At 46.3% G+C, this 24753-nt stretch overlaps 3 protein-coding genes across 6 annotated transcripts in view; 2 read left to right on the top strand and 1 right to left on the bottom strand.

Annotated features, from left to right (window-relative positions):
- LOC122613976 (serine-rich adhesin for platelets) overlaps window positions 1-23822 on the bottom strand; it is a 34265-nt gene extending 10443 nt beyond the window's left edge. The window contains exons 1-6 of one of the 2 annotated variants that reach the window (XM_043788424.1): window positions 23778-23822; window positions 7938-8166; window positions 6000-6646; window positions 5612-5744; window positions 5251-5459; window positions 3427-4908 (exon numbers count right to left, since the gene is read on the bottom strand). In XM_043788424.1, the coding sequence (XP_043644359.1) occupies window positions 3427-4908; window positions 5251-5459; window positions 5612-5744; window positions 6000-6646; window positions 7938-8166; window positions 23778-23822 (2745 nt within the window). Of the gene's footprint in view, window positions 1-2715; window positions 2980-3426; window positions 4909-5250; window positions 5460-5611; window positions 5745-5999; window positions 6647-7937; window positions 8167-23777 lie in introns of those variants that run through there. The other variant, XM_043788425.1, reaches the window with a different exon arrangement.
- Window positions 8384-12706, top strand: LOC122613978. Of its 2 annotated transcripts, XM_043788428.1 has the most exons (4): window positions 8384-8534; window positions 10245-10372; window positions 12232-12285; window positions 12464-12706. In XM_043788428.1, the coding sequence occupies exons 1-4, from the start codon at window positions 8453-8455 to the stop codon at window positions 12695-12697; spliced, it is 498 nt and encodes a 165-aa protein (XP_043644363.1). In that variant the 5' UTR covers window positions 8384-8452; the 3' UTR covers window positions 12698-12706. The 2 variants fall into 2 exon arrangements, with proteins under 2 accessions (XP_043644363.1, XP_043644364.1); XM_043788429.1 differs by lacking the exon at window positions 10245-10372 and having other exon boundaries at window positions 8396-8534.
- LOC122613977 lies at window positions 19630-23467 on the top strand. Of its 2 annotated transcripts, none has more exons than XM_043788427.1 (7): window positions 19630-20229; window positions 20341-20724; window positions 20815-20969; window positions 21027-21203; window positions 21293-21439; window positions 21522-21785; window positions 21984-23467. In XM_043788427.1, exons 1-7 carry the CDS (start codon window positions 19942-19944, stop codon window positions 22084-22086), a joined length of 1518 nt encoding a protein of 505 aa, XP_043644362.1. In that variant the 5' UTR covers window positions 19630-19941; the 3' UTR covers window positions 22087-23467. The 2 variants fall into 2 exon arrangements, with proteins under 2 accessions (XP_043644362.1, XP_043644361.1); XM_043788426.1 differs by having other exon boundaries at window positions 19631-20229; window positions 20791-20969.
- Window positions 23823-24753: the final 931 nt, after the last annotated feature.

The raw sequence follows: 24753 nt of genomic DNA, 5'->3' as shown, positions 1-24753 counted from the left end.
AACGATTACTTTTGGTATGTTTGGCATATGCACAATAACAAGAGCAGAACGCTGGCACATCTATATCTATATCTATATCTCCTTGTTGCTGTTTATTTATAGCAAAGGTTTATTTATGGCCGTGCTGCAGCAAGTGCAGTTGCAGATGCTGATGCAGCTGTATCTGTATCTGTATCTGCTGTCTCTGCAGCAAATGCAGTAGTAGCCTTCGCCAAACCGAATGGGGTCAATGAATTTGCCATCAAAGTGGCCAAGTGGCGGATGAAAGCAGGTCCAGGTGTGCGGGGGCGGTTCATAAATCAGCTAATTAATGTCACTTTGTAAGGCAATTGGCCTCGAGCAGAATCGCACCGAGCGGCCTACTGAATCCGCCCAGAGACACAGTGCCCTCAAAATGGCAGAGGAAAAACGGGGGAGCGTGATTATGAAGTAGCTGCAGGGGTCACAGAGTATCAGCAGCCAGTACGGGCGGCATCAAGTGGCCGAATTAAGTAGCCGACCCGTTGGCAATTATCAAGTATACGCAGTGCGTCCAGCTGCGAGGAAAGTTCAGGTCTGGCCGGGCAGTACTGTTGCCAATTGCTGGGTTCAAATCGCTGTGCTAAGGTTGAGGTGAACCTAATCGAGTCCGTGACCACAAAGCAAGTGGCGAATGTTTGGCCAAAAGCGCCATAAGCGCTATAATTAGCCACATTGGATATGGATTTTCGGCCCTGGCAGAGTCAATAACCGTTTCTCCCATTTATCATTTATCAATGAGCGGCAAAATGCTGCCCGTTTTCCATCCAACTAAAAGAGTGAATGGCCGCGGCGCTAAGTGAAAGTGCGAAAAGAAAAAATGCTGGGGTAAAGTGACCTTTGAAGGCTGCGGCAGCGAAATAATGGCCAATTAACTTGTGTAGTTGGCTAATTCAAATAATAGGTAATTAGTTGTGCTCAGTCTTTTGTGGTTGCATTTCATGGGCTTGCGTGTTTATGCTGGAAATTGAAGGTCCAGCAAGGACAAAGCTTAAGCGATTTATGGCATCGAAGGCCATCGAAGGCCATCGAGCGGCAAATGCACTCTCGCACACATTTGCCTGAAATCAAAGGAAGCCATTCGACCACTCAATGTAAAATCAATAGGAAACAACAACCAACAATGGGAAAAACTGGGGAAACATCGCGTTTGCGTTTCTGCCGATGTTTACTTTGAAGGTGGAAATGGCATGAGTGGAGGGGATTGGGGATTGCTGGGTGGATTAGACAACCTCCAAACGCCACCAGCCACCTGACAACCGACCACCGCCCACCGCCACCCACAAGGCTGCAATCGCCAAGCAAGTGCGTGCCTGCTAATAATTCGCCAAAGGAGCAAAGGAGCGGACAAGGTGAGCAGGTAAACTGAATCGAAGGAGGTGGCAGGTGAATGGGTAGATAAATCGCCAGGTATCGTCCAAGTATCTTCTGGCTGGGACGCATGCAATTTATGTAGATTTATACCGTCTCGATGCCCGCACACGCACACCCTGAATCCATCTGAAACTTACGGTGGCAATCGATCTACGCGCGAAACAATTACACTTTACACCTGATTGAAGGTTGTGCCACTAAATAATGGAGGATGCGCCACGCTTGGTTCTCGGGAAAAAAGAATCTCGTTTCTTATGGCTTGTTTTTGGAATGGGAAACTCAATTGAATGGTAAATAATACTTTTCCTGCCCGTATGCTGTGCACATATCTATATATGTTGTTGTTTTTCTTTTGCACCAGGAAATGCCTTCGCGCTGAACATCTATAATCTATCTGAATCTGTAGCTGTAGCTATAGCTGTATCTGTATCTGTTTCTGTATTTGTATCTGTAACTACATACTATATATGCACTTCTACAACACGCCCAGCGATTCTGTCTTTATGCATCACGGGCAAAAGTTCGAGGAATAAAATGCTAACTCACTGCCGTTTACAATGAAATCGTTAAATAAACTCGAACAGATAGATAATCTATATCTATATGCTATATCTTTATATTTGTTTGTCTGGGCTCCGTGACAAGTTCCCGCCCCCTTTTGCCTCCAGTTTGGCGGCCTTTGCTTTCATGTTTTTATGATCCGATGTGAGCAAGTAAATAAATAAGGCGAAAACAACCTGCGATCTGCTGCGAACTCTCTATAAACTGGGCAACTGGGTCCCTCTGGTAGTTTATTTTGACATCTGTCATCGGGGAGATGTTGGGAAAAATAAAGAATATACCCCCCACACACTTCGCTGTCACTTGCAACATTTTAATTATTTACGACAAAATTCATTGTGGGTCAGAAACTGAGAAACTCAGAAACTCATTCAGCGAAAGCGGCGATTGTGTCGCAACATCCCGCAGCCCCCATTAAGTGGGTGTCCACTCTGATAACCAGCTATCCGAATTCCGATCTAGGCAGGAATTCATCCATAACCACTATCGCGGACCCAAGCAGAGCGGAGCGGATTGGAATGGAGTGGAATGGAAATTTATGACCAAATTGACGTCATTGTTGCTCGATAAATCTCGCATTTCGCATATCGGCTGTTCGATGGATCAAGCCCATCAACTTGGTATCTTATCAACTGAGGGCTTATTGATGCCCCCCTACTAGTTGTTGGCTCATTAGGAAAATCAATCAAGCGGCAGGCTTTGGGGGATTTTGTGGCATGTCCCCCCCGGCGCCAAAAGGGAATATAGCTACAATATAGTTACCTCCTTGTAGCGCTTTGAAAGACTGCGGCAGATGCGCTTGTAGAAGGGCGCCATATTACACTAAATCACCGGATTTATAGACTTTGAATACGAAATATTGTTTAAGGGATTTATTATCCTTTTTACCGCCTCTATGTTCGTAAGGCACTGCGTTTACATAGCTAACACAAACAGGTTGGCACTTTTAGTGAAAACACGATCTCTAGATGATAATACTTCAATCGGATTTCTCGCGTTTCCGCTGCTTTAATGGCGATGCTTTGCTTTCGGATGGCGCTCTATAACTGACGAGATCGGTGGCGCGCGCCCCCCTTTTTATTAGCTGTGAAAATCGCAAGAGAGAGAGCTCTCTCTCGCCAGAGAGGAAAAGTGGGAGTGGGTGTGGGAGCGCAGACAAAGCGGTGCGTTATGCGGAAAATGCGGATAATGGGGAGCGGAATTGCATGGCAGGCAGCAGCCCACAAGGGAGCCAATCGAAGCTGGAGAGTTGGACAAAGAGAGCTTCCGTTATCCGCATGTCCCCACAGATGTGCTCGCAGGAACATTATCAATAGAACCGGCCCATAAATCAATAAGTACTCATTATCTGCGACCGCCCCACATTGGAAAATTTCCCGGGAGCTGCCAGCACACATGCAGGTACTATCCTTAGTAAGAAGTCAAGGCGCATCACGATTAATATTTATAGATCTTGATATATTCAGAACTCACCTGCTGCACGACGATGGTGGCACGTGGCTGCTTGCAGACGGCGGCCGCCTCCAGCGGATTGGCGGTCACGTTGATGGGTCCATTGCCAGCGGCGTTGCGATCTTCCGTCTGGATGTAGAAGTGCTCCTCCTTCTGATGGCGCTGCTTGTTCTTGAAGGAGCGGCGGCGTGCGGAGTCCGTGGGACTGACAGCGGACTCGCTGCCCGGACTGGGCATCTTGTGGTGCAGATTCAGCAGGGAACCGGATCCGGAACCGGAACCGGAAACGGAAATGGAGCCATGCTTGGGCGGTATCTGCTCGAACTTGCTGGCAATGTCCTCGAACTTGTTTAGCTCGGCGTAGGAGTGATCGCTGGGCGAGGAGGAGGACTTGGCCTGGGGATAGAAGGCATCCGACTGCGGCACATACTGCTGGTTCTCCCGTATGGTTGTGTGGATCACCGAATCCGGCCGGATGCGCTTGGAGTTCTTGCGCGACGGCGGTCGATCGCGCTCCCAGTCGCGCTGCTCCTGGTAATGCTGCTGCAGCTGCTCCTGGTGGCTCAAGCGCGAGTACTGCTGGAAGATGTCGGCACCCGATTTGCGCTCATACACGGAACAGTTTTCCGCCTCCGAGTCACTGCTGTTGCTGGCCGTCGTGGAGCTGGGAGCAAAGCACTCCCGCTGGATGCGCTCGTAGTCCAGGGCCTCCCGATCGAAGGGGAACATGGTGCCGGGACCGGTGGCCTCCCGCAGGCATCGTTCGCTGCTGCCGCTCGAGGAACTGGATGAGTACTTGCGCTGCTGCGCCGATGGTGAAAGTTGGTGCGGCGGAATGTTCTGTTGCGATTGTCGCTGTTTTTGCTTGCCGGAGCTACCGAAAAAGTTCACATCCTTCATGGTGGGCGGCGCGGAGCTGACCTTGGATATGGCGCCCGTGGAGGCAATGGGCGTGGTCCGGCGCTTCTCCCGCTTCGGACTGGCCCGGCGACTGTGCGAGGGCGACACGCTGGGCGAGATGTGGTTGGGGTCACGCTCCCGCGGTCGCAGTTTCTTGCTGCGATTGCCAATGCTGTCGCCGCTGCGCTCGTCGTCCTCCTCGTCGCCTTCGCTGGCGGCCATAACTCCGTTTCCTCCAACCCCGGATCCAGCTCCTCCTCCTCCGCCTCCTCCTCCCACTCCTGCTCCAGATCCTGCTCCTGTGCCCGAGCCCACTCCGGTGGCTTTTGCCGACTCATTACCATAGTTCTTGAAGGAAAAGTGGCTAGTGGACTTCTCGCTGCTGCGCGCCGACTTCGGTGACTGCGGGGGATCGAAGGTGAAGTGCTCCCGCACTCGAGTGGGCGGCGGAGCCGTACTGGGCTCCCGTTCCCGCTCCCGCTCCCGCTCCTGTCGCTGGCTACCCGGCGAGTGACCGCCCGTCGGGTGGCGTCGCTGCGAGGAGAGCAGTGGCGTCGTGGAGGACGGCTCGCCGGTCAGGATGGACAAACAGGACTCCTGGCTCTGCAAGGAAACGTAATAACGCCATAAGGCCAATATTCTCTTAAGAAAACTCTTTCTGGACTGATTAACTGCTGGGTACATTTATGGAAATGCACTGGCAGTTTACGACTTGTAGTTTACTTTCCAAAGTGGATACTCATGTTCAAGGCACTAAAGTAATCAAAGGTTTTTAAGGGTTTTAAGGCATACATAAAACTTAAAAACACATTTTCCATCTAAAAAACTTCGGCTATGAATAAAAGGCAATGCTGACTTTAAAAATAAATAGGGAGCCATTTATTCAGTTGCGAAAATGTTTGTTCCGCAGGCGGATTTAATCCGGAATTAAATTCCGCCACGTACCTCGACGCTGTCCTGGAGATTCATGTCGGGCCTGGGCGGATACCTTGAACAGCTCGTTAGTTCCAGCTCAGTGGCGCCGCGTCCATTGGCGCCTCCCCTGCCGCAGCCCATGCCGCCGAAGCCCTCGTGCTCCGAATCGATGTGGACGGCGGTGAGCAGTGGCTCCTCCAGCGAGCTGAAGAGCGGCTCACTGGGACACGAGTTGTCACCTGGCCAAGGAGCGAAGGAAGCGAAAGAAGGACGTAAGATGGAATGAATAGCAGAAGGCGCGGGCCAGATTGATTAGTTGATTAATTAATTCGGCCGCACGAGGACATCAATCAAGCAATCAGATCGGGATGTGTGTGGTGAAGCAACTCACCCAGGTCCAGGGAGTCGCACGTCTCCGAGGTATCTGTGTGGGTCACATTCGTGATGAGCGTGCAGGCGGAGTCCGTGGACGTGTTGATGGTGGTGTCCGGAATCGAGGCTGATGAGGTGCCCATCACCACCAGCTGCAAGGGGATTACGGGAATTACTTCTGCACTGTTGCTCTTTAGCACTTTTAAAATGGATTAAATGCAAAAAGCTCTGTGTAATCTCTGCCAAATTCTGCCATTGAAGCCGGACTAACATAAATATAAGCGAGTGTGTGTATTATAAATACAAATGGCTTAGAAACTAGTGCTTCTGTGGCACTTGTATCCTTAAGATACACAGATGTTTTTGTATAATTTCACTACATTTTGTTTTCCATATACTATACATACCTTTGGTACTCCGCCTGCCGTCGTCATGTTGTGCATGGGTCCACCAACGGAGTTGTGATAGGCACTGGACACCGGATTCAGGGGCAGTCCATTCAGCGGAGTCGACGACGTGGTCGAGGCATTGATCTTGTTCTTGATGCTGCGTCCGCTCTTGAAGTACAAACGCCGCAGGGCAGTGGCCGCCGACGAGCCGGACGCACTGAATCCATCGTTGTCGGAGCCGCTGGAGTTGCTGCCGCCGGAGAAGAGACCCGAACCATTGAGCTGAGCTGCCGCCCTGGTCGCCGTCGGAGTGGATGGCTTGGATCTGGACACATTGCTGGGTAGGGAAGAGGCATTCGATAGCCTTCGGTTAGCACCGGGATGTGGTGACTGCGTTTGGGACTGCGACTGGGATTGGGACTGCGAGTGCGACTGGGCGGGTGATGCGGCTCGAGGAGCTGGCGGTGACTTGTCGCTCCTGCCACCCGGTGTTTGTCCCAATGCCAACGCCATCATCGCCGCCGAACGGGTGCTCATGTAACCAGCCGGTGGCTTGGACTTTCCGGTGCTGGAGCTGGGGTTGGAGTTGGAGTTGGATGTGGTTCTGGTGCTGCTATTGTTGCTGTGGTTACCCTGTGCGGCATGAGCAAGAGATGCCGTCATGGCTGTGGGAAAAAAGGGATTAATAGTCAGCTTAGAGACATTTGCGGTTTCCTCTCTAGCTTTTAGTTTCCTATTGCGGTTGCTTTATATGGTTTTGCAGGCTCTTTGCTTTCTAAGCACCATATGTATGTACATATATACAAACTGGTTTCACATATCGTTCTTTAAACTTAAATGTAATGGAAACTTCTTTGTACCTGTACTTCTGGCATAGCAAATACAAAAGTTCCCATATAAATGCAGTTCAAACGACAACTAATAGCTGTGAACTACAAACCCCCCCATACCTCCAACCATCCGTAGTTCGCTCCTAAATCAACAAATAAAATCGATGGACTGTAGCGTGACATGGGCACCTTACTCGTCGATGGCTCACATGTTGCGCCATTAAGTGACTCAACCCCAAAACGGGGGGTAGCTGAGCTACCCATTCCTATTCTCCGGGGATTTTCCCTGGCCACAAACGCGGTAATAACCGAGAGAGATTTTCGCACGTAAGCGGGGCGAACTTTTCGTGGAAAAACAAAGCACACAATCAAACAGCGCTGAGATAATAATCATCAAATAATCGAATTCCATTCCACAATTAATTGTGCGGACGACAGAATATCCCGGACATCTCACTCCCGCCATTATGGTTGTTTATCCAGGCCCACTCAAAGAGATTCCCCATTAGGTGGCCATCTCCCCCAAGTTTATATATGTATATAGTCCACTCCATGGACGAGTGTCGCCTGGAGGTCAGGGAACTCGAGGCGCAAGAAAAGGAGGTCGCCGGCGACGAAGAGTTTGGCCCAGAATTTGCGAAAAGTTTGACAGGCCCGGAAATTATACGGGCAGGGCCATTTGCATGTTGCCATTGTACATTATTTACACAAATGTCGCGAAAACTATGTCAACTATCAGCCAACAGCCATCAGGCCACAAATCTTACCCGACACGCAGAGAAAATGGGTTCGAGTTGATGGCATTAAAGCAGTACTTTTCGATGCAAAGAACGCAAAACTATATTTCGAAATAAAATGGTAAATGATTTATACGTATTTTACTACTCACAGAGATTATGATCAATTATTCTAAGTACCAAAAGTTCTACTCTACTACAAGTGATATAATATATGATGGTGTACAAAAGTATGCAACGCTAAATTTTCAATAGTGTGCCTTCAAACATGCGGCATTGATATACTCTTAGACACCTTCGTAATTAGTTTTGCTACCCAAGTGATTTAAAAACCCAATTACGTGCGAGTAAATTTTTAATTTAATTTCCATTGAGACGTGTGCACCCACCTCTGGCTCCTCGGCTCCTGGAAGATGCAGTTCCTCCTGCTCCTGCTCCCGGTGCGGTGATGGTGCTGCTGGCGGTGTTGTCGGCGGCGGTGCTGGTGGAGGAGGCGGCGGTGGAGGAGGAGGAGGAGGCTGAAGTGGGCGGCGATGTTATAGGCCCCGCGAGGGCGGGGTGGGGCGTTGGGCTGCTGGTCTCGCGGAAGATGGGGGAGCCGGGGACATAGCGGTCGGGCTGTAAGCGACAACAAGAAAAGGCGTTATTGTTTCCATTAATTACTGTTCAAATAGAGTTGCATTCCCTGTTAGCCCGCCGATAAGAAGTGTGTACCTATGTACCTATGCATATCGATCTGTTCTTGTTGTGGTTGTTGTTTGCCATTTATCAAACATCAATCGACATGGACGGCTATCGAGCTCCACTCGAGTCAGTCAAGTGCCAGTTGTCGAGCGATTCCAACGATTCCGGGATTCGCAGCCGCAGCTGTCAGAGCTCGCAAATCGCAATAGAAGTCATCGCCATGAATCCGCCGCACGGACTGTCAAAATCCGTACTCTTCACGGTGCTCGGCGTCGTCTTAATGTCAGCAGCTCTCTCGCATGGTATTTCTACGGGTTTCCCTAACCATTCGATTTCCCATCTCCCATTACCCATTACCCATCATCCATTACCCATTTCCCCATTTAAATCCTAACCTTACCCACTGATTGCCCGCTTAGCAGGTCGTTTTCCGCTTAACTTAATTAGCTGTTTTATTGCGAAATTGCCTGGCCATACGACTCATAACTCATCGGAAATTTAGCGAGAAAAATCAGGTGAATTTGAAATGTGTTCTTGGCACTCATTTCGCCTCACTTTTCTGGGCATTGGACACAGAGACCTGATTTCCCCTTCCCCCACTTGATTCACCGAACTGTGCCTTCCGTTCTATTCACACAATTCGGTGCGGTTCGGTTCATTTTCGTCTTGTGTTTGGTTGTCGAGTTCAGCTGTCGACGTCACTCGCCAATGACCACATTCAAATTTATTGATTGCCTCACAAAAGCTGATACAAATCATTTTTCAAAGATCTCTGTAGTCCTGCTCCAGTCACAGTGGAACGGGTGGATGTCAAAATTTTCGAGGGGCGTCTTTGAGGGCAGCGAACTGAGGGCCCTCAAGCTCAATGGCTATCCTGAGAGCTGAATTTTACATTTATGCAAATTACAAAGGACTTGGGTTTAATTTTAGAACCAGCATTCATCCCCCACAAGTTGCCATCAAGTGTAAATGAGGCTTCCAAATGGTTACACTTGATGTCAGTTATACTTTTGGCATACAGTTTACGAATACATCACTCATACGCCATGTTGACATGATGGTAAATCAATATGAAATTAAACCATATTGAATAAAGGTATTCCCATTATAAACTGTTTGAAAAGTATGCTGCTCATTTATTCATTTACATGAGTAATACTTTGAGTTAGTTCTTGCATGGTACCCACTATTTTTAAATACCTGAGTAAGCGCTTGATTCCTGCCAACTCATGACATTTATTTAGCGCAGATATCATATAAAATATTTAGCATTTTTCGCCGATTGGAGCCCATTGTGAGTGCCTCACTCGGGATGATACAATGTTCTATCTTTCGAATACCGCGAACCGCATCGAAGCGTGCCAAGAATGATCACCGGCGGTCAAAGCTTTTATGCAGAACTCATAATGCAGATTGTGAACAGAAATAGACTCGTGTTCGTGGTAAGCGCTAAGGATTTCGATACACACCATTTCAATGTCTTTAGATTTCTTAGATTCACGTATAGCACCATATAGTATGGTGCTATTGTCGAGGGTCGAGCAAAAAGTCTCGTGTCATCAATCCGTTTACACATCTCGGGCCGCAGAGATTGTGGCCACTAGTGGGGCCATTGACGTCACTGTTATTACACAAAAGGCTGATTCAAATATAGATTGTGCTATTCGTATAGCCATATAGATAGATAGAAAGATACATGTCGAGGACGTTGTCGTGCCACTTGGCAAATAGACAGAAAGTCTGCTGCCAAAATTCTCACTTAAATTCAATTAATTATTGTGTTTTTATAGCCGCTAATGTTTGTTTTTGTCTGCATCCACTGCTCTGGGGGGCTGGCTATTAATAAATTCTAAGAAAAGCACAACGACAACGCTGTGATCATCACGATGATCATCAAAATCAAAATCAAATTTAAATTCGAATACACGAAACGGAACGAAACGAAAACGAAAGCCAACGTCATGACCTCGTTCAATCCTCTATTACAAATACCTATATCGTGTATTTTGCAGCGCTCGATTGCTATGTGTGCACGTATTTGGCTGGGTACAGTGATACCTCCTGCCTGAAGAACGCCAGTGCCGTTACCGTGCTCAACTGCACCAAGAAGTACTGTGTGACAGTGCGCGTGGAAATGCGGGTGAGTCGGTAATAAATACTTATGAACTTTGTAATAGAAAATCGAAACGTGAGAAAGAAATTGAAACGTAAAAAAGTAAAGAACTTGAGTGGCAGTTAATCTACTTATAATAAATTCCTTTAGAAATAAATACTTTTAAAGCCTCTTGAAAATAATTACATTTCTAGGATAGCTTTAAAGATGTTAGCAGTGATGTTTACTAGGGTTGGGAAAAAGAAAGAAACAGGCTAAAAAACTACATGTACATATGCTATACAAGTTTCCACTCTTCCCATCACACTCTGCATGTGGAAGGGGGAAAACTTCGGCCCCATCGTAAAACGCCCGTGGAACGTGCCACAAAATGTTGCCGAGCGTCGGCAAACGGGAATTGCGGAGCGTTTAACTCTTCACGTATGCCGTCAGCCATCCGCAGCCATCCGCAGCCATCTGAAGCCATCTGCAGCCACACTCGCTCCCAATCTTCGCAGTCCTTCCAATTTGGAGCTGCCGCAGCGCAGCTGTTGCGGCAACAAAGTGGCACATGGAATGCCTGATTTTTATGCATCGCTCAACTTTGTTTGGCTAAATGTTGCCACAGCTAAAGTTTCGCCCCTTTTTGTGAAATTAGCGACTGCCACGTAAGGGATAAGTAAAAAAAAAACAAAGAAACAACGAGTGTATACGAATACAGAAGGAGCCATTAAATCGTGCCAGCTCTCCACTTCCACTAATTGAATACAGAGCTGCACTCTATGAGCAATGCTAGCTTTAACACTGAGTAACTAAAAGTAACAATCTTGTCCTGCTATTTACTCAAAACCAATTTGCTTTCATATCTCAGCTTACATTTTATACCGAGCAAGTAAACAGAATGCAAAAACTTTCCTATTCAAGTAAACATGAAGTGCTGTCAGTAAAGTAATTTAAGTTAAATTAAATATTAAATATTTTTCATCGAATTAAGTCAATCGAGCTAGACATTTTGCCAGCTACAAAAGGTTTAATTCCCCCCTTTTGTGTTTCTGCAATCAAGTGCAGACTCTTCGATTATTTTCACAGTATTGACGCAGCTCGTCCGGCTTTAATTTTCACCAGTAAGCGGCTCAAAGCCAACGAGCAGCGAAAGTGGTTGTAAAATAAGCCCGAGAAGCGAAAACAGAGTGCATAAAAAATCCATTACCATAATTTAATGGAAAGCCAGAAGGGCGTATAAGGCGTATAAGGCGTCCAAGCAGCACATACAGTGTGCACAGCGGATACCACAGCCAACAAGTCCATGTAGCCGCTGGATCCCATGGAAGGCTTAGGCCAGCTTACGCCCCCACAAAGTCAACTTTGTCGCCTCTTTTAAGTCCCACTTGCCCCCCACCAGTCTTACATAACCAAATGAGGTTTCCAAATTTGCTAGCGTCTCATTAGACGGAGCCGAAATCGCTGATTGAATTCCATGCGGATCAAAGCCGCCTGCAGAACAAAAACTTATGTTAGTCGCATTGCCAGCCAGCTGCAATGCAATTAAAACTTTACCAGGCCAACAACCAGTGTCCCTAGTGTGAACTTTGTTTACGCATTAGCTTTCGGGCCATAGATTGCTTCGGTGCTTCCACAGCCACAGCCACATCCACATCCAAATACACATCCACATCATATGCATTTCACCCTAGTATTTCTTTTTGAGGCACTTGGGACCGGGGGCATTAATTACTTTGGCCGCTGAAACGAGGGCAAATGCAAATTCGATTCGCAGATACGAAATGCAAATAAGCCCCTGTGACCAAGCGTGATGATTGCTGGCAACGGGAAAGTGGAAGTGGGTATCATTAATCAGACGCGCATACATTTGTAATGTGCATCTCCTATTGCCATTGCCATTTCAGCGCAACTCGAGCAAGGTGATGTCCTTTCAGCGCGACTGCCAGGACAAACCGCTGGTAAGTGGGACCACAGATGTTTGCAACTTTGTATTACCTTTATATTGTGTTTCAAAGTTGTTGAAAGTTGGAGACATTGAAGAACGTTTGCAGTTTCATTTGTATATTACATTTATGTTCCATTTAAAGCCAGCTTATTTGATTGCAATGCTGATTTCCTGGTTTCTTTCTCCTGCAGATGCAGTATGGCAATAAGCCAGATGAAACGTTTCGCACTTACTTCACATCCTGCCAGCAGGACCGCTGCAATGGACACGATGGTCGGATTAGGAACTCGACTAACTCGAATGGCAGTTGGGGCAGCGCCATACACAACGCTATTGTTCCTGGAAAAAGTTCTGCTCAGGTCGTGGCTCTTAGTCCTTGCTTACCTTTACTTTTGACTATCATGGCACTTTGCCAGCTTCCATAAAGCTTTCACTTTTAATACCCCACCCAAATGTCTTTTAAAATAGTTGCAGGAGAGGGGATAAATATTATACATGCAACCATGTATTTTGTATTCATACTGCTTTTAACAGGTGACTTTAGTTGAACTACTAAACGCTTGAATTTAACAAGGCTAAGCTTTATCCTACTATAACATCTAACTGAGCCAATTAACGTGGTTTTTTCACGATAAAGCCAGATACCTTTCAGCTAAGCAAGGTCTGCCGATAACCAATTACGAGGCCATTAAACGTGGCCACACCAACTAATTGCTGCGGTTCGAGGCCAGTTGCAGGCAATGCAGATGATGAAAAACTGCAGCTTGACAGTGGATCCTGGCTGCAGGATACGGATGGGCCGCTGTGCAACCGCAGCGGTAATTGCAGCGACCGCCAGGCTTTTAGGCCAACATCATTGGATCAAAGGTCGCCTTTGAGTTCCGGCATGTCCACGCGCTCAAGAACGACTATGAATTCCAGCTAATGACACTAAATGGCAACACTAATGGCGTGTTTCTAATGGATTCGCTGACATCTTTACGTGTCGCAAGATGAAAACTCAAGTGCGATGTGCGCAAATGTAATGTAAATTCGTTTATGAAGGCTGGGCCGCCGAAAATTGCAGGCCAGTTAGAGGATGCCTCGGATGCCTCGGTAGCCTCGCAGATTCGACTATAATTTTCTTTTGGGTAGCAATCAGTTTGGTTGCTGATTTGTTTGTTTGCCTTGCCTCATTTGAGTTGCACGGCATAAATCTGGGAGAGCTTTGCCAAGTCCTTGACTTCTTAAGTACACATTTCTGAATTTGCCAAGCTCCACGCATTAAAGTACCCATGTGTAAAACGCCCGCCCGTTTTCAGTTTCCAGTTTCCAGTTGCCAGTTTCGTTTGACACGCTTTTGGCGCTGGCTAAAAGCAAACAGCCAGCAAACAAACAGCTGCGACAACAACAAGCCAACTTTTCCCGCCCCCTTTTCCCACTGACAAGTGCGAAGTGGAAAAGGGGCGGTGAAAAGTGGTCGGTGGGCTGTTCCGCCCCTTTCGCATTTCCGGTTTAACTCCCTTCCGGCCAGACAGACAGCAAAAATCGAAACTCAGTCGCAAAGTGGACATGTGCTCGGCAAAATTGAATGACACGCCGATTTTCTACACTTTTTTTCGCACACTTTTACAAGCCTTTCGCTGAATTAATTCAATTTTAATTTTAATACGCTTTAATTTCGGATGGAGTGGTGAACATTTTAAACTGGTTTCGGTTGGAGGAAATCACTTTGCATAAATAAAGATGTATCGTTAATATTAAAAACCGTTAAAAATAAAGAAAGCTTTCCAAAATATTATATGTGGTAAGCCAGTGCAACCGGATAATGAAATTAAATTTTGCATTTCAAATTGAAACACATTTATCACAAACTTCTTGGCAGAGAAATAAAACACACAGCAGAAGAAGTTGGCACCTTTAAGAAATGTATGAGTTAAGCACAACATATAATATTCATTAAAACATGAAAGATACAAGAACTTTTTCATTTCGAAAGAACACAAGTTGCAGGCCTCAAAATGTGGAGCGTTGCCTAATTAAAACGTTTTTGGTCGCAAACCAAGTTATACAAACAATTATTTGTAATTTCTTGCAAATGAAGACAGCGGCAGTAATGCAAACATCAAGGTGGCGGCACTCCTCGGGAATGAGGCTACTTAAGAAATGCCACAATTTCGGAGCAGGAAGTCATTTTTGCTCGACAAATATTGACTTGATCCCAATACGAAGACAGCGCCGTGAAATAACTTGAAAGCATTCCGCCTCCTCCCAGCTGAGGTGATCCGATCCCAGCGAGGAGTGGGTAGTGGGTGGCGCAAATGGCCGGTGGAGAGGATGAAGATGCTCACTTGGCGGTGGCCACCGCAACGGACCATAAACAACGGAGACACACGAAATTGGGCAGCGGTTGCGGTTCACTTTTTCCCCACTCGTGTTCGCAGCTATCCAGCCCCTTAGCTCCCCGCCTGCACTGAGAGAAATGATCTAGCATAACGTACAAAATTACTGAGTTAAGTCAACAAAAAATGTAAGTCATTAAGTCAATGTAGAAAAATTGAGCCTTTCCAATTACACTTATAATATTGTGCTTCTATAATCATAATATTTCAGTATTCATTTTTAATCACAATGGACAGTTTCATATACTTTACAATGCAAATTAACATGGAATTAAACTTGTGAATGAATGAAAAAGACTGAATAAAAAATCAAGATCAAGATGAAAGAAATACTTGATATAAATATTTGCTGGTCCGACTGCATCAGCCGCCATTCAAATAAAACAAAGAACATAATCACTTTCACTTCGTTTATTTGTTTTTTGTTTTTCTTCGTGTAGACTGTGAAAAGGTGTGCTTACTGCAGAAATTGTAAATTCACTCGCCACGAAATGAGGACGCCACGGAATGTTGACAGTTCTCGGGAGGATGGGCCATAGTGATGGGCTTGTGCTGCGCTGGGATTGGAATAGGGATGGGATCGGGATGGCATGGAAATCGGAATGGGAATGGGAATGGGTTCCACATTTCTGAGTCAGCGGGTTGTCTGCACTAGCTGCTTTTGGGTCTGGGGAATTGCAAATAGTTCAGACCGATTGTGATTGTGATGCCTCGCGCGGTCTGGTTATGGCCAATTGGCAGTCAACAATGGCTGGCTGGGTGACCCGATGATGATTCCATTCCAGTACCAGTGCGTTGAACCCATCCGTCTGGACGGCGGACAGCGATGTCTGGTCGATTCCTTCAGCCGCTCCGGGAATTGCAAATAAAATAATCGCACAAAGCGAGCGAAATGCGTGCCGGAAACTATGCAACCCTTGTCTGCTCTGCAATTGCCAATGCATTTGTAATTTTCTCTATTTGGCTATCTGAGTACGGGGATACCTTGTCCGATCCGGGTTATATTGTCCTATAAAAACGGACAGTTTATTCCACCCGAAAGTGAGAGGGCAGAAAGCGAGAACACTTCGAGAACAGGCGTGACAAGTAAACGCCGTTGTATATCCGCCTATATTATAGGCATGCCTCATCAAATAAAGCTGAGCATGTGTTATAAAATTATACAATTCATTTTGACAAAATTGCACAAATTAATATGCGGCAAAAACAACGGGGAAAAGTATATATTGAAAACCTGCGAAGGCGGAACAAGCAGAAGTGAAAGCCACTTGATTTATGCCTTTTCGGGAATCTTGCAGAGAGGTGAACCACCAAAAAAAGAAAAAATGCCGAAGAAAGTAGAACACTTTTGGGGAAAGTGGGCGTGGCAGCAGCCAAGAGGCACGTCCGCGTTTCCCAGGCACAATGTCTTTGCACAATTCTTATGTATAAATTTCCACAGTTGCTTTTGATGTGGGTTACCAATGAATAAAATATGAGGAATATTCTAGGGCAGCGCAGCCAAGTTTGTGCGGTTTTCATTGATAAATGGAAATTTAAGTAAAGTAATTAAATTTAAATAAATTAAGTTGCGGTGGCTGGCAGTGCGGTTATCTGCCCCTTTACTAAATGCCATGAATTCAAATTAAAACTTGCCAATTGCCCCAAAAGTGAAAACTATGTTGTTTAATTCTTTTATAAACTATAATTGGTTTTTTATATAAAACTATAATATTAAAGTGATAAAAAGCAATTAAAGCTGTTGCAAAAAATCACGTGCATGACCTATGTATTTCCCAAAAACTTGTTGACATCATATTTCTTAAAAAGTAGCACAATAATTAACACATTAAGCCGCCCACTCGGGGAAAATTTTGAAGTGTGAAGGATGTTCAAAAATGAAAAGAAAAAATGGATTGCCATGCCTGGGCCAACTTATCTTGTGTGTAAATTTTGTAAAAATAATTGCTTCGCTCCGCCGATCTTTACACAAATGATTATTGATGAACACTTTGGCCTATTTTATCAAAATCAAAGCAGACGCGACAACGTCACTTTTGCCACTTTTTCCACTTTTGCCCGCCAATGAAGCGTGAAATTCGGACCGACAACGCGGGCAAAGCGCCAGCACACATTAAATCTTGCGAAAGTTTAACCCAACCAGCCAAAAAAACAAAAAACAAAAAACCAAAAACCTGGCACACCTTTTTGATGAACTATAAGAACATAGACCATTGAATTCTTTTTTTTTTTGGCAACTGCCGAAGAGCCGATGACGTCAAACGGCGGCAGTTGGCAGACTTTTGGCCCAGACCACCAATTGACCAACCTTTCAATCTGTTTTCATATCATTTCTTTTTCGGGGGCACGCGTAGGTGGTGGTGGTGGCTTTTTCGTCTCCAGGAAATCCCCGTGAATCACCTGAGGGGGGGCGGGGGGTAGGAGCGGTGGGGGCACAGGATTTAAGGGGATTGTGTAAACAGAAAAGTCACCAAGGAATTCGACGCGGCCAGAATAATGCCGGGAATGCCAAAATATTGATGAAAGTCAAGCCGAGAGGCTTTTAGCGTCGCGTGCCAGATCCATCAGCTGTATGTACATAGGAATCGGAATCGGAATATCTGAATATCTGGATATATAGATGCATATAGTGGGTGAGTGTAATTCCATAGCTGACAGGCGGGGCGGCATTATCATCATCTAGAGGCGACAACAAAGATCTCCCGCTGAATGACCAGACACATTTATTTGTTTACACAGCTCGGTTGCCGTTGCCGTTGCTGTTGCCTCATCTTGACAATCAATTAATTTCCATCCCATCCCATCGCATCGCATTCGAATCCCATCCCATTCCATAGCCGAGCACCTCCTGCCCCCCAGGGGAACGAAAGAAGGGGGGCTGGTGTTGTGTCGACAAAGGCAAGTGGCGTCGTTGGCGCTAATTGTTTTTAATGAAAATTGCTAAGGATTTAATAAGGAAGAAGGCTGAACAAATGGATTTTAAAAGCCATTTCAATTATGCCATAAGTTTCTCATCAATCTGAGTGGTCACCACTACCACTACAACTGACACACGCGAACGGTGACGTCAAAGATTGCAACACTCGGCAAGTTGGAGTCCTATGCACTTTCTATATATAGTCTATATATAGCGCATGGATCCATACTATGCTATACTAGTATGGATTTTATCATCTTTGTCTGCGCCAAAAGTTCACTGACTTTCGCCTCCGGCGGCAAAAGACGAAAATAGTTTTGCACATTTTAATGAGCTTTGGCAAATAATAGCGAATTGCTGCATTCATTTGGCCAATGTTCTCTTTCCATTTTCATATCTAAAGTGCATTTGCGATTATAACTTAAAAACCGAATCCAAGCCCGCAGAAAAACCGAATTTTCAGCTGTCGGAATATTTGCGAATATTTTTTTCGAACGATAAATACTGAAGAAGGAGGTTAACCAATTTGTTCGCTTGCGGCTGGCGAAAGTGACAACGGAAAAATCACATCGGTGCTTTTTACAAATGAGTTTCCGTATTTCATTGAATGCATATGCATATGCATATGCGATTGCATTCTTGCTATAAATATAATACACATTTTCACTTTCAGTTGCTGCTCAAAACTGAGTCAATGCGATGCGTGGGCGGCATTGCAGCTGCAGTGGCTGAATTTTAATTTTAATGACCCGACAGTGCCAAAAATAAGATTTTAAATATGCCAGCCAAGCGGCTAAATAAACGCGTCCATTTAAATAGAAATGATCGCGAAAGTGTCAATCTAAATCTGCGTGGGCCGATGGCCAACTGCAAGAAGTCAATGCGCTCATTAAGCAAAACTAATCCACGCAAAAAAACACATATATATATGTTTTCAAATCAAGAGGCAAAATCAATCATGGGAGCGGAAAGAGTTGACAGTCGTGGCAAAACACAATAGTGCCGGAAGTTCAGGGTCTTCTCGCACTGAAGGTGAGTTAGTGAACCCACAAACGTCGAAATAAAACGACCTTGGGGGTTTGCCAAAAACTGTGGCTAATATGTCAACATTCGGGCAGGGAAAATGGCTAATAAAACACAAGTAAACCTATTGCAGATATGTTGCAAGTGTGTGTAACGACTTTAATGTTCATTGAATGTATAAAAAACCAAAAACTGTAACCTGTTCGACTGGAAATTATTTAGAACTAAGAAACTTCTTTAAATGCAGTTTACATTTTGCAGAAACTTTGAATGCCAGTTCATATTAAAGTTGGTATTTCGAAAATTGAATTTTAATGTATATTAAGTATAAAATACATGGTTAATTTAAAACATTTCAAACATATTAAACCTAGAAGGGCAAAGGTTTTTATTAGCAAAAGTACTGAACTGTGCTCACGTGCAAACATAACTTTTATCTGACTCTTGACATTTCCTGCCAGCTCCTTCAGAACTTCGCCACTTAGCTTCTGTTCAGCATTCAAGCAGTTCGATAGAAATAAAGGCACTTTTCCCTGCAGTTTTCCCTGCACTTTTTCCTGCTCAGCGAATTGAGTTGTTCCCAATAAATCTTAAAGCCTAAGCCCTTTGCAGCAGCTTACAGTTGCGTAGAAACTATTAATATGTGCGGCAATAAATTTGCTGAAAGCGCTGCTGTGCGTTCAAGTCTATTGCTCGATTCAATTACGAAGGCGAAACTTCGTTTTCCGGCCACCAAAGGCACGGAGACCGGATGCACTACAGTGTCGTCCTTAAATGCGTTATTTTCGAATTCAATCAACTTTTTGCCGTCTAAAAGTATGCAGCACTAATCGGATATACGATGAACTTTCACGGCAAATCTGAGTGTCTGTCAGGGCTTCGGCTTCACATGATAGCTAGCAAAAGCAGGAGAAAAGAAAGAAAGCAAGTATAGTAGTACTCGATATTATGGCATTTTCAACTATCGAAAAGCGAAAAAAAACGTGGTAGGCCGTCGGCTGTCAGAATCGATGGCACATCCTTCAATCGGCAATTGAGGCAAGTCATTCTTTCGAAAATTGTCGCAGCGAGCAGAGCTCTTGAAAAGTAATAAAAAATAAAAATTAAATTCCTCTCATTGAGTCGTTGTGTTCCGTGTCGAGCAGAGTACTTGATTTTCGCAGCCAGCACGCCGCGTGTGCCGTTCTCGTTTAGATCCAACCACATACCAAAGTCCAGGCCCAGGTTCATCCAAGAACACCACTCCATCCAACCATCCATCCAACCATCCAGTCATCCAGCCATCCATCTAGCCATCTATCCATTACCCATTCGATTCCAAAGTTGTAACAATCGCGGCTTGACGAAAATGGTTACCGACGCCCAGGACACCGTTGCACCCAAGACCAGCAGCACCAAGGAGGTGCAGTGCCAGCACTCCGGCACCCTGGATGAGCCCCAGGCCCAGGAGCCGTCGCCACCGACCACCGCCTCCCTGGCCACGCCCAAGAGCGGCCGCGTGGGCATCTTCAATGCGGAGGACTTTCTGTCACGCGCCCAGTTGAACGACAAGATCAACAACATCCTGCGCTCGCCCACCAAGGCGCCCAATGGTGTGCGCCAGCGTTCCGTGTTCACCAACAACAATCCGTCGCCGGTGAGTAGGGTTGCCACTCCATTGCTGCATAGGGTTGCCAGCCACATGTCATATGGGATTTTGCAGGGCTGACACTATCTGATACTATCTTTTCCCCATCTCAATTCCTAGCAAGCCACCATGCGCTTGGTGTCGTCGATGAACAGCCCTTTGGCACCACGCCTCAGCAGCCTGTCGCTGAGCGGTGGCATGAAGCGCGGCCTGGAGCGCGGCAGCAGCAGCAGCAGCATGGGCAACAGCGCCAGCGTGGGCACCAGCACCGCCGTCCTGGCCAAGGAGTGCTCCAGCCAGACGAGCAGCTGCGGCCGCAGCTACATGCACCTGGGCATGCATGCAGCACCGCACTCCGGCTTCGGTGTCCTGCCGCAGACTGGTGCTGGCTACGAGGCCATTGGCCTGGACATGGATGCCGCCAACATTACGCGCAGCGGCAAGAGTCTCACCGGTCGCTTCAACACTGGCTATGGCTACGAGGTGGATGGAGCCTACTGCATGGTAGGTGCATTGATTTTCTGGCCCTTCCCCTTCTCCGTTTGTGCTATAGAATTATGTGATCCCTAGCCACAGGCACATCACACCCAGCAGTTCCCATCGCCAATGCCGCCACCACCCTACGCCCTGGGCCGCGTCAGCTCGCGCACCTTTGAGTTCGACAACAACACACCACCGCCGTGTCCAGGATCTGGACCCATCGCCATGTCCAATGGCACCATCCAGCTGCGCCTGCGCGAGGGCGTTCGGTAGGTGCTCTTCATGGGTGGCTACCTCAATAACTGCAACATGCCCCTTGTTTTCAGCATCGACATGACCCTGGACAAGGCTGTGCGTGTGCTCAACCAGCGCAGCATGGTGGCCGTCGCCTTGTCGCGCAACTGCAGCAACTCGGCGCTCATCCATCCCAATGGTAGGATCCTGCAGAGCGGCTCCAAGGTGGAGATCGTCACCTACGACGGCATGAAGGCCAATAACTTTGTGTAAGCTTTTATATAGATCATCCATCATTCTCATTACATTTTCAACTACATGAAAACCACTATTGAATTTGAAACCATTTTCCCTGCAGTCGCTATGCCAAAATGTGGTACAAAGGCGTCAGCTTCACCAGCGAGTCCTGTGCGCTCATCTATCTGGTGGACACAGCTGGCACACACACCACCACCGATACCTTCACCGACCTGACCAAGGACTACACACTGGCCGTGTTCTATGAGTGAGTTGAGCACGAACAAAAATTTCGAGAAAATCAATTCGGCAAGCTCCGCTTTCCAATTAACAACAACCCAACCCAACAGCGATTCGCGCCACGGCCCATCCTTTATGTCCGATGCCCACGACGTAATCGCCAACTCCACCTACAACTGCGCCGAGGACGGCACCGAGGTGTACGACATCAATGGATTCCGCATCACGCAGGCGGCCGACGGCCTGGTGAAGGTCACCCGCCAGCACAACAAGTGCCTGATTCGCACCAGTCCGGGCAACGGATCCGCCACCCTGACCACACCCGGCATCCACTGCACGGCATCGCTGGGCAAGACCTCGCACCTGTTCGTCCGGTGAGTCCGGTGGCGGCACTGCATCCACACCCATTTTGCAGTAATGATGCACTCAAAGAATCGCTTCTGCACTTTGGCAGTAATTGCCAAAAAGCAGTAAAACACCTTGCATACACAGTTCAAAAGATTTTAGTTTGGACATGAATTTGCTTATTTGAAGATTCCTATTTGTAATATTCTGCTTTTTGTTTCTTCCAGTCGTAATGAGAAGCGCATGCATTTCGACGGGTCCTGTTTCATTGTACGCAACGCTGGTCACTCGGCCGGATTCAATGAAAACAACCTGCTGATTGTCTACTAAGTACCGCTCGCACCATGGGATGTGCACCGCGTTGGGTGGCCAGACCAAGTGCCACCTATGGCCACCCAGCGGGACTATTGAAAATCACCCCATTATACCACCAAACACACACATCACTAAAAACACACACACAAGCACACCGACTCAAGCGTCGATATAGTGAGCCCGCAAAAAAAACAACTAAAGAAAAACATTGGAAAACTGGGGCCTCGGCGTGGAGAGAGGGATCAGATCATATGAGAAAACCTGGTCTTTGAAAAAAAAAAAACATAAATTCTAAATGTAAAAGTGCATTTAAAGAAGATAGCTCGAAAAAGTGCGCGAGCAACGAAAACTGGCGATCCTGATCCTGATCCTTGAAAGGATTGCTCTTCGATTGCTCGGCGTAGGCGCAACGCAACCACTAGGGAATTAGTTCTAGTCCTCAAACACACAGTCTCCTGTCTCCAAAAACCACCCTCGATATCCTTATTTTTATACGCATACAATTGTGGCAGGTGGAGAAAATCCACCTGATGCCTGAAACGCTGGCCAAGACAATGGGATTTCGATCAGGGCCAGCGTTTGGTGTTATAAAAAGAATGTATTCGTTTCGCGTTCCGCACTTTTCGGCCTTCTCAGTCTAACCAAATTAGTTACTAGCGAATTTCCATAAGTTCTACTTTTAAATGCAACCTTTTATGAGCAAGTTCCGACAAGGATAAAAATTGAAAGTTGCAAAATTTCCACCCAAAAAAAATAAGCGAAAATTGTGAAAATGGTTTATATCAAAATTGGCCCCTGAGTGGAGAGTTAGCTAGCAAAAGGCATACTTTACCTTACACCTGTGTCAATTCAGTTAGTTCTAAGTTACCAGTTACGATTAGTTAACCCAGTTACTGCAATCCAACCATGTTCATCCTCACCCATACACACACAAACATGCACACACGTGTAAAATGAGTGGATTTAGTGCTTAAATTTCCAAGTGTAGGAGTAGTAGTAACACTACCACACTCGTGAAACACAGATACACTCGCACACCCACACACGCACATAGAATCCATTAAAGGACAAGGAAGAAAGAGGAATTGTGACTGAAATGGAATACGATTTTTAATTAGCTTACGAAACACTCATTTAAGCACAGGCAGTAGTCGTCTTTGAAAACCAAGTTAAAACACGCGCACCCTTGTGAACTTACATGCAAAAACATCATTCCTCTCAAAAAATGAGGGGCGTAAAAAAAGTGAAACACCTTGCAATTAAACCTGTATAGCCTTACAACAATCTCCAAAACGCTAAATTTAATCATCATGTAAATCGAAATTTATGTGTACAAAAATCGATTTCCAAATGTAATACATGAAAATCGTAAATAAAGTAAATTCTATCTGCGCAACTGGCATAGATTCGCATAATTTGGGCTTATGTTTGGGTCCAGATACAATTTACAACGGCTCCTGGCAACCATATATTATCCCACACCATTCCTCTGGCATTGTGAAAGTACAAGAAAATTGCTTTACGACTACAATTCACATTACAACCCTCTTGGCGGAATTGTGCCACCTGAAGGGCCATCAGGACATCAAATCTTTCCAGGCTTAAAGAGTTTTTGAGCCATGTTGGCACGCTGTAAAATTAATTCAATTTGGGCCAAGCGTTTTCATAAGCAAATATTATAAAAGATGAGGTCTTCAAATGTTTACCTGCAAACAAATCCAAAAGCACAACGATATGGGATCGGCAGTCATGCAGACTAAGCTCTCCAACAGACTTAACCTGGAGTTGGAGTGGAGGCCCGTTGGCAGTGGCTGTTGATAGAGATTAGTGGATAATGCTGGGGCGGAACTATATGCCACGGCTGACTCTGTCATGGGAAGAAAGTTGGTCCATGGTTAGCGGGTACACAGAGAGAACAGGCGAAAAGGCGAAAAGGCGAAAAGGTGAGCGTAAGCGGGGAGCCAGTGAGAATGGTGCGGAAGCCACATGGCAAGGATACTCAAGCGGTGGCAAGTATCTCCAGCTGAGACAAAAACATCGCTAAAATACATCTAAAAATGCGTTTACTCTAGTGCTGCGAAGCAAATGAAGCCCCAAACCCAAACCCAAACCCAGCAACCTGAAACCCAGGAGTCCTGAAACCCAGGAGTCCTGAATCCTGAACCTTATGTAGCTGCGGAGCTTGGGAGCCATAAAGGGCGACCCCACACACATATGGCATATTCAATGCTCACGCTTGCGTGACTTGCTCGGAAAAATCCGTAGGATGGGCATGGGGACGGATACGGAGCCATTTGCCTCTCGCACCCGTGCTCAACATCAAACGCTTTTCACACTTAATTGGGCGTAAAATTAAATCAGAATTGATTAAAACACTTGAATGACAGCAGCAGTCGAAGCCGATGCCCCAGTGCTACATGGTCCCGAATCCGGAGGAGGAGCCGGCCAAAAAGTCTAAGCATAAACAAACTTTTTGGTTCCCATTTCGTCTCCAGCTGACGCATGGCACGTCGTAGCCTCATCTGACCGAGTTTTTCCACCCAAAAACCCAAGCCCAAAACGCAAAACCCCAAACCCCAAACGCAAAAGCAAACTCAAAGCCAAGCCACCCCATCGACATGCTCCTAAAAAGGACTAATTGCTGCCTAGAAACTCCGCTCTTCTGCTGCCTCTTGCCTTTGG

The sequence above is a fragment of the Drosophila teissieri genome, chromosome 2R, assembly GCF_016746235.2.
Source record: "Drosophila teissieri strain GT53w chromosome 2R, Prin_Dtei_1.1, whole genome shotgun sequence".
Taxonomy (NCBI): domain Eukaryota; kingdom Metazoa; phylum Arthropoda; class Insecta; order Diptera; family Drosophilidae; genus Drosophila; species Drosophila teissieri.
Note: the sequence above shows the minus strand (reverse complement) of the source record. Positions and strands in the feature narration are given on the sequence as shown.

Excerpts from the sequence above, each read along its gene's own strand:
- LOC122613978 (XM_043788428.1), top strand. The coding sequence starts at position 8,453 with ATGAATCCGCCGCACGGACTGTCAAAATCCGTACTCTTCACGGTGCTC. Across the intron at positions 10,373-12,231 it reads CAGTGCGCGTGGAAATGCGG|CGCAACTCGAGCAAGGTGAT; the intron begins GTGAGTCGGTAA and ends TTGCCATTTCAG. Across the intron at positions 12,286-12,463 it reads ACTGCCAGGACAAACCGCTG|ATGCAGTATGGCAATAAGCC; the intron begins GTAAGTGGGACC and ends TTTCTCCTGCAG.
- LOC122613977 (XM_043788426.1), top strand. The coding sequence starts at position 19,942 with ATGGTTACCGACGCCCAGGACACCGTTGCACCCAAGACCAGCAGCACC. Across the intron at positions 20,230-20,340 it reads CCAACAACAATCCGTCGCCG|CAAGCCACCATGCGCTTGGT; the intron begins GTGAGTAGGGTT and ends CTCAATTCCTAG. Across the intron at positions 20,970-21,026 it reads CGCCTGCGCGAGGGCGTTCG|CATCGACATGACCCTGGACA; the intron begins GTAGGTGCTCTT and ends CCTTGTTTTCAG.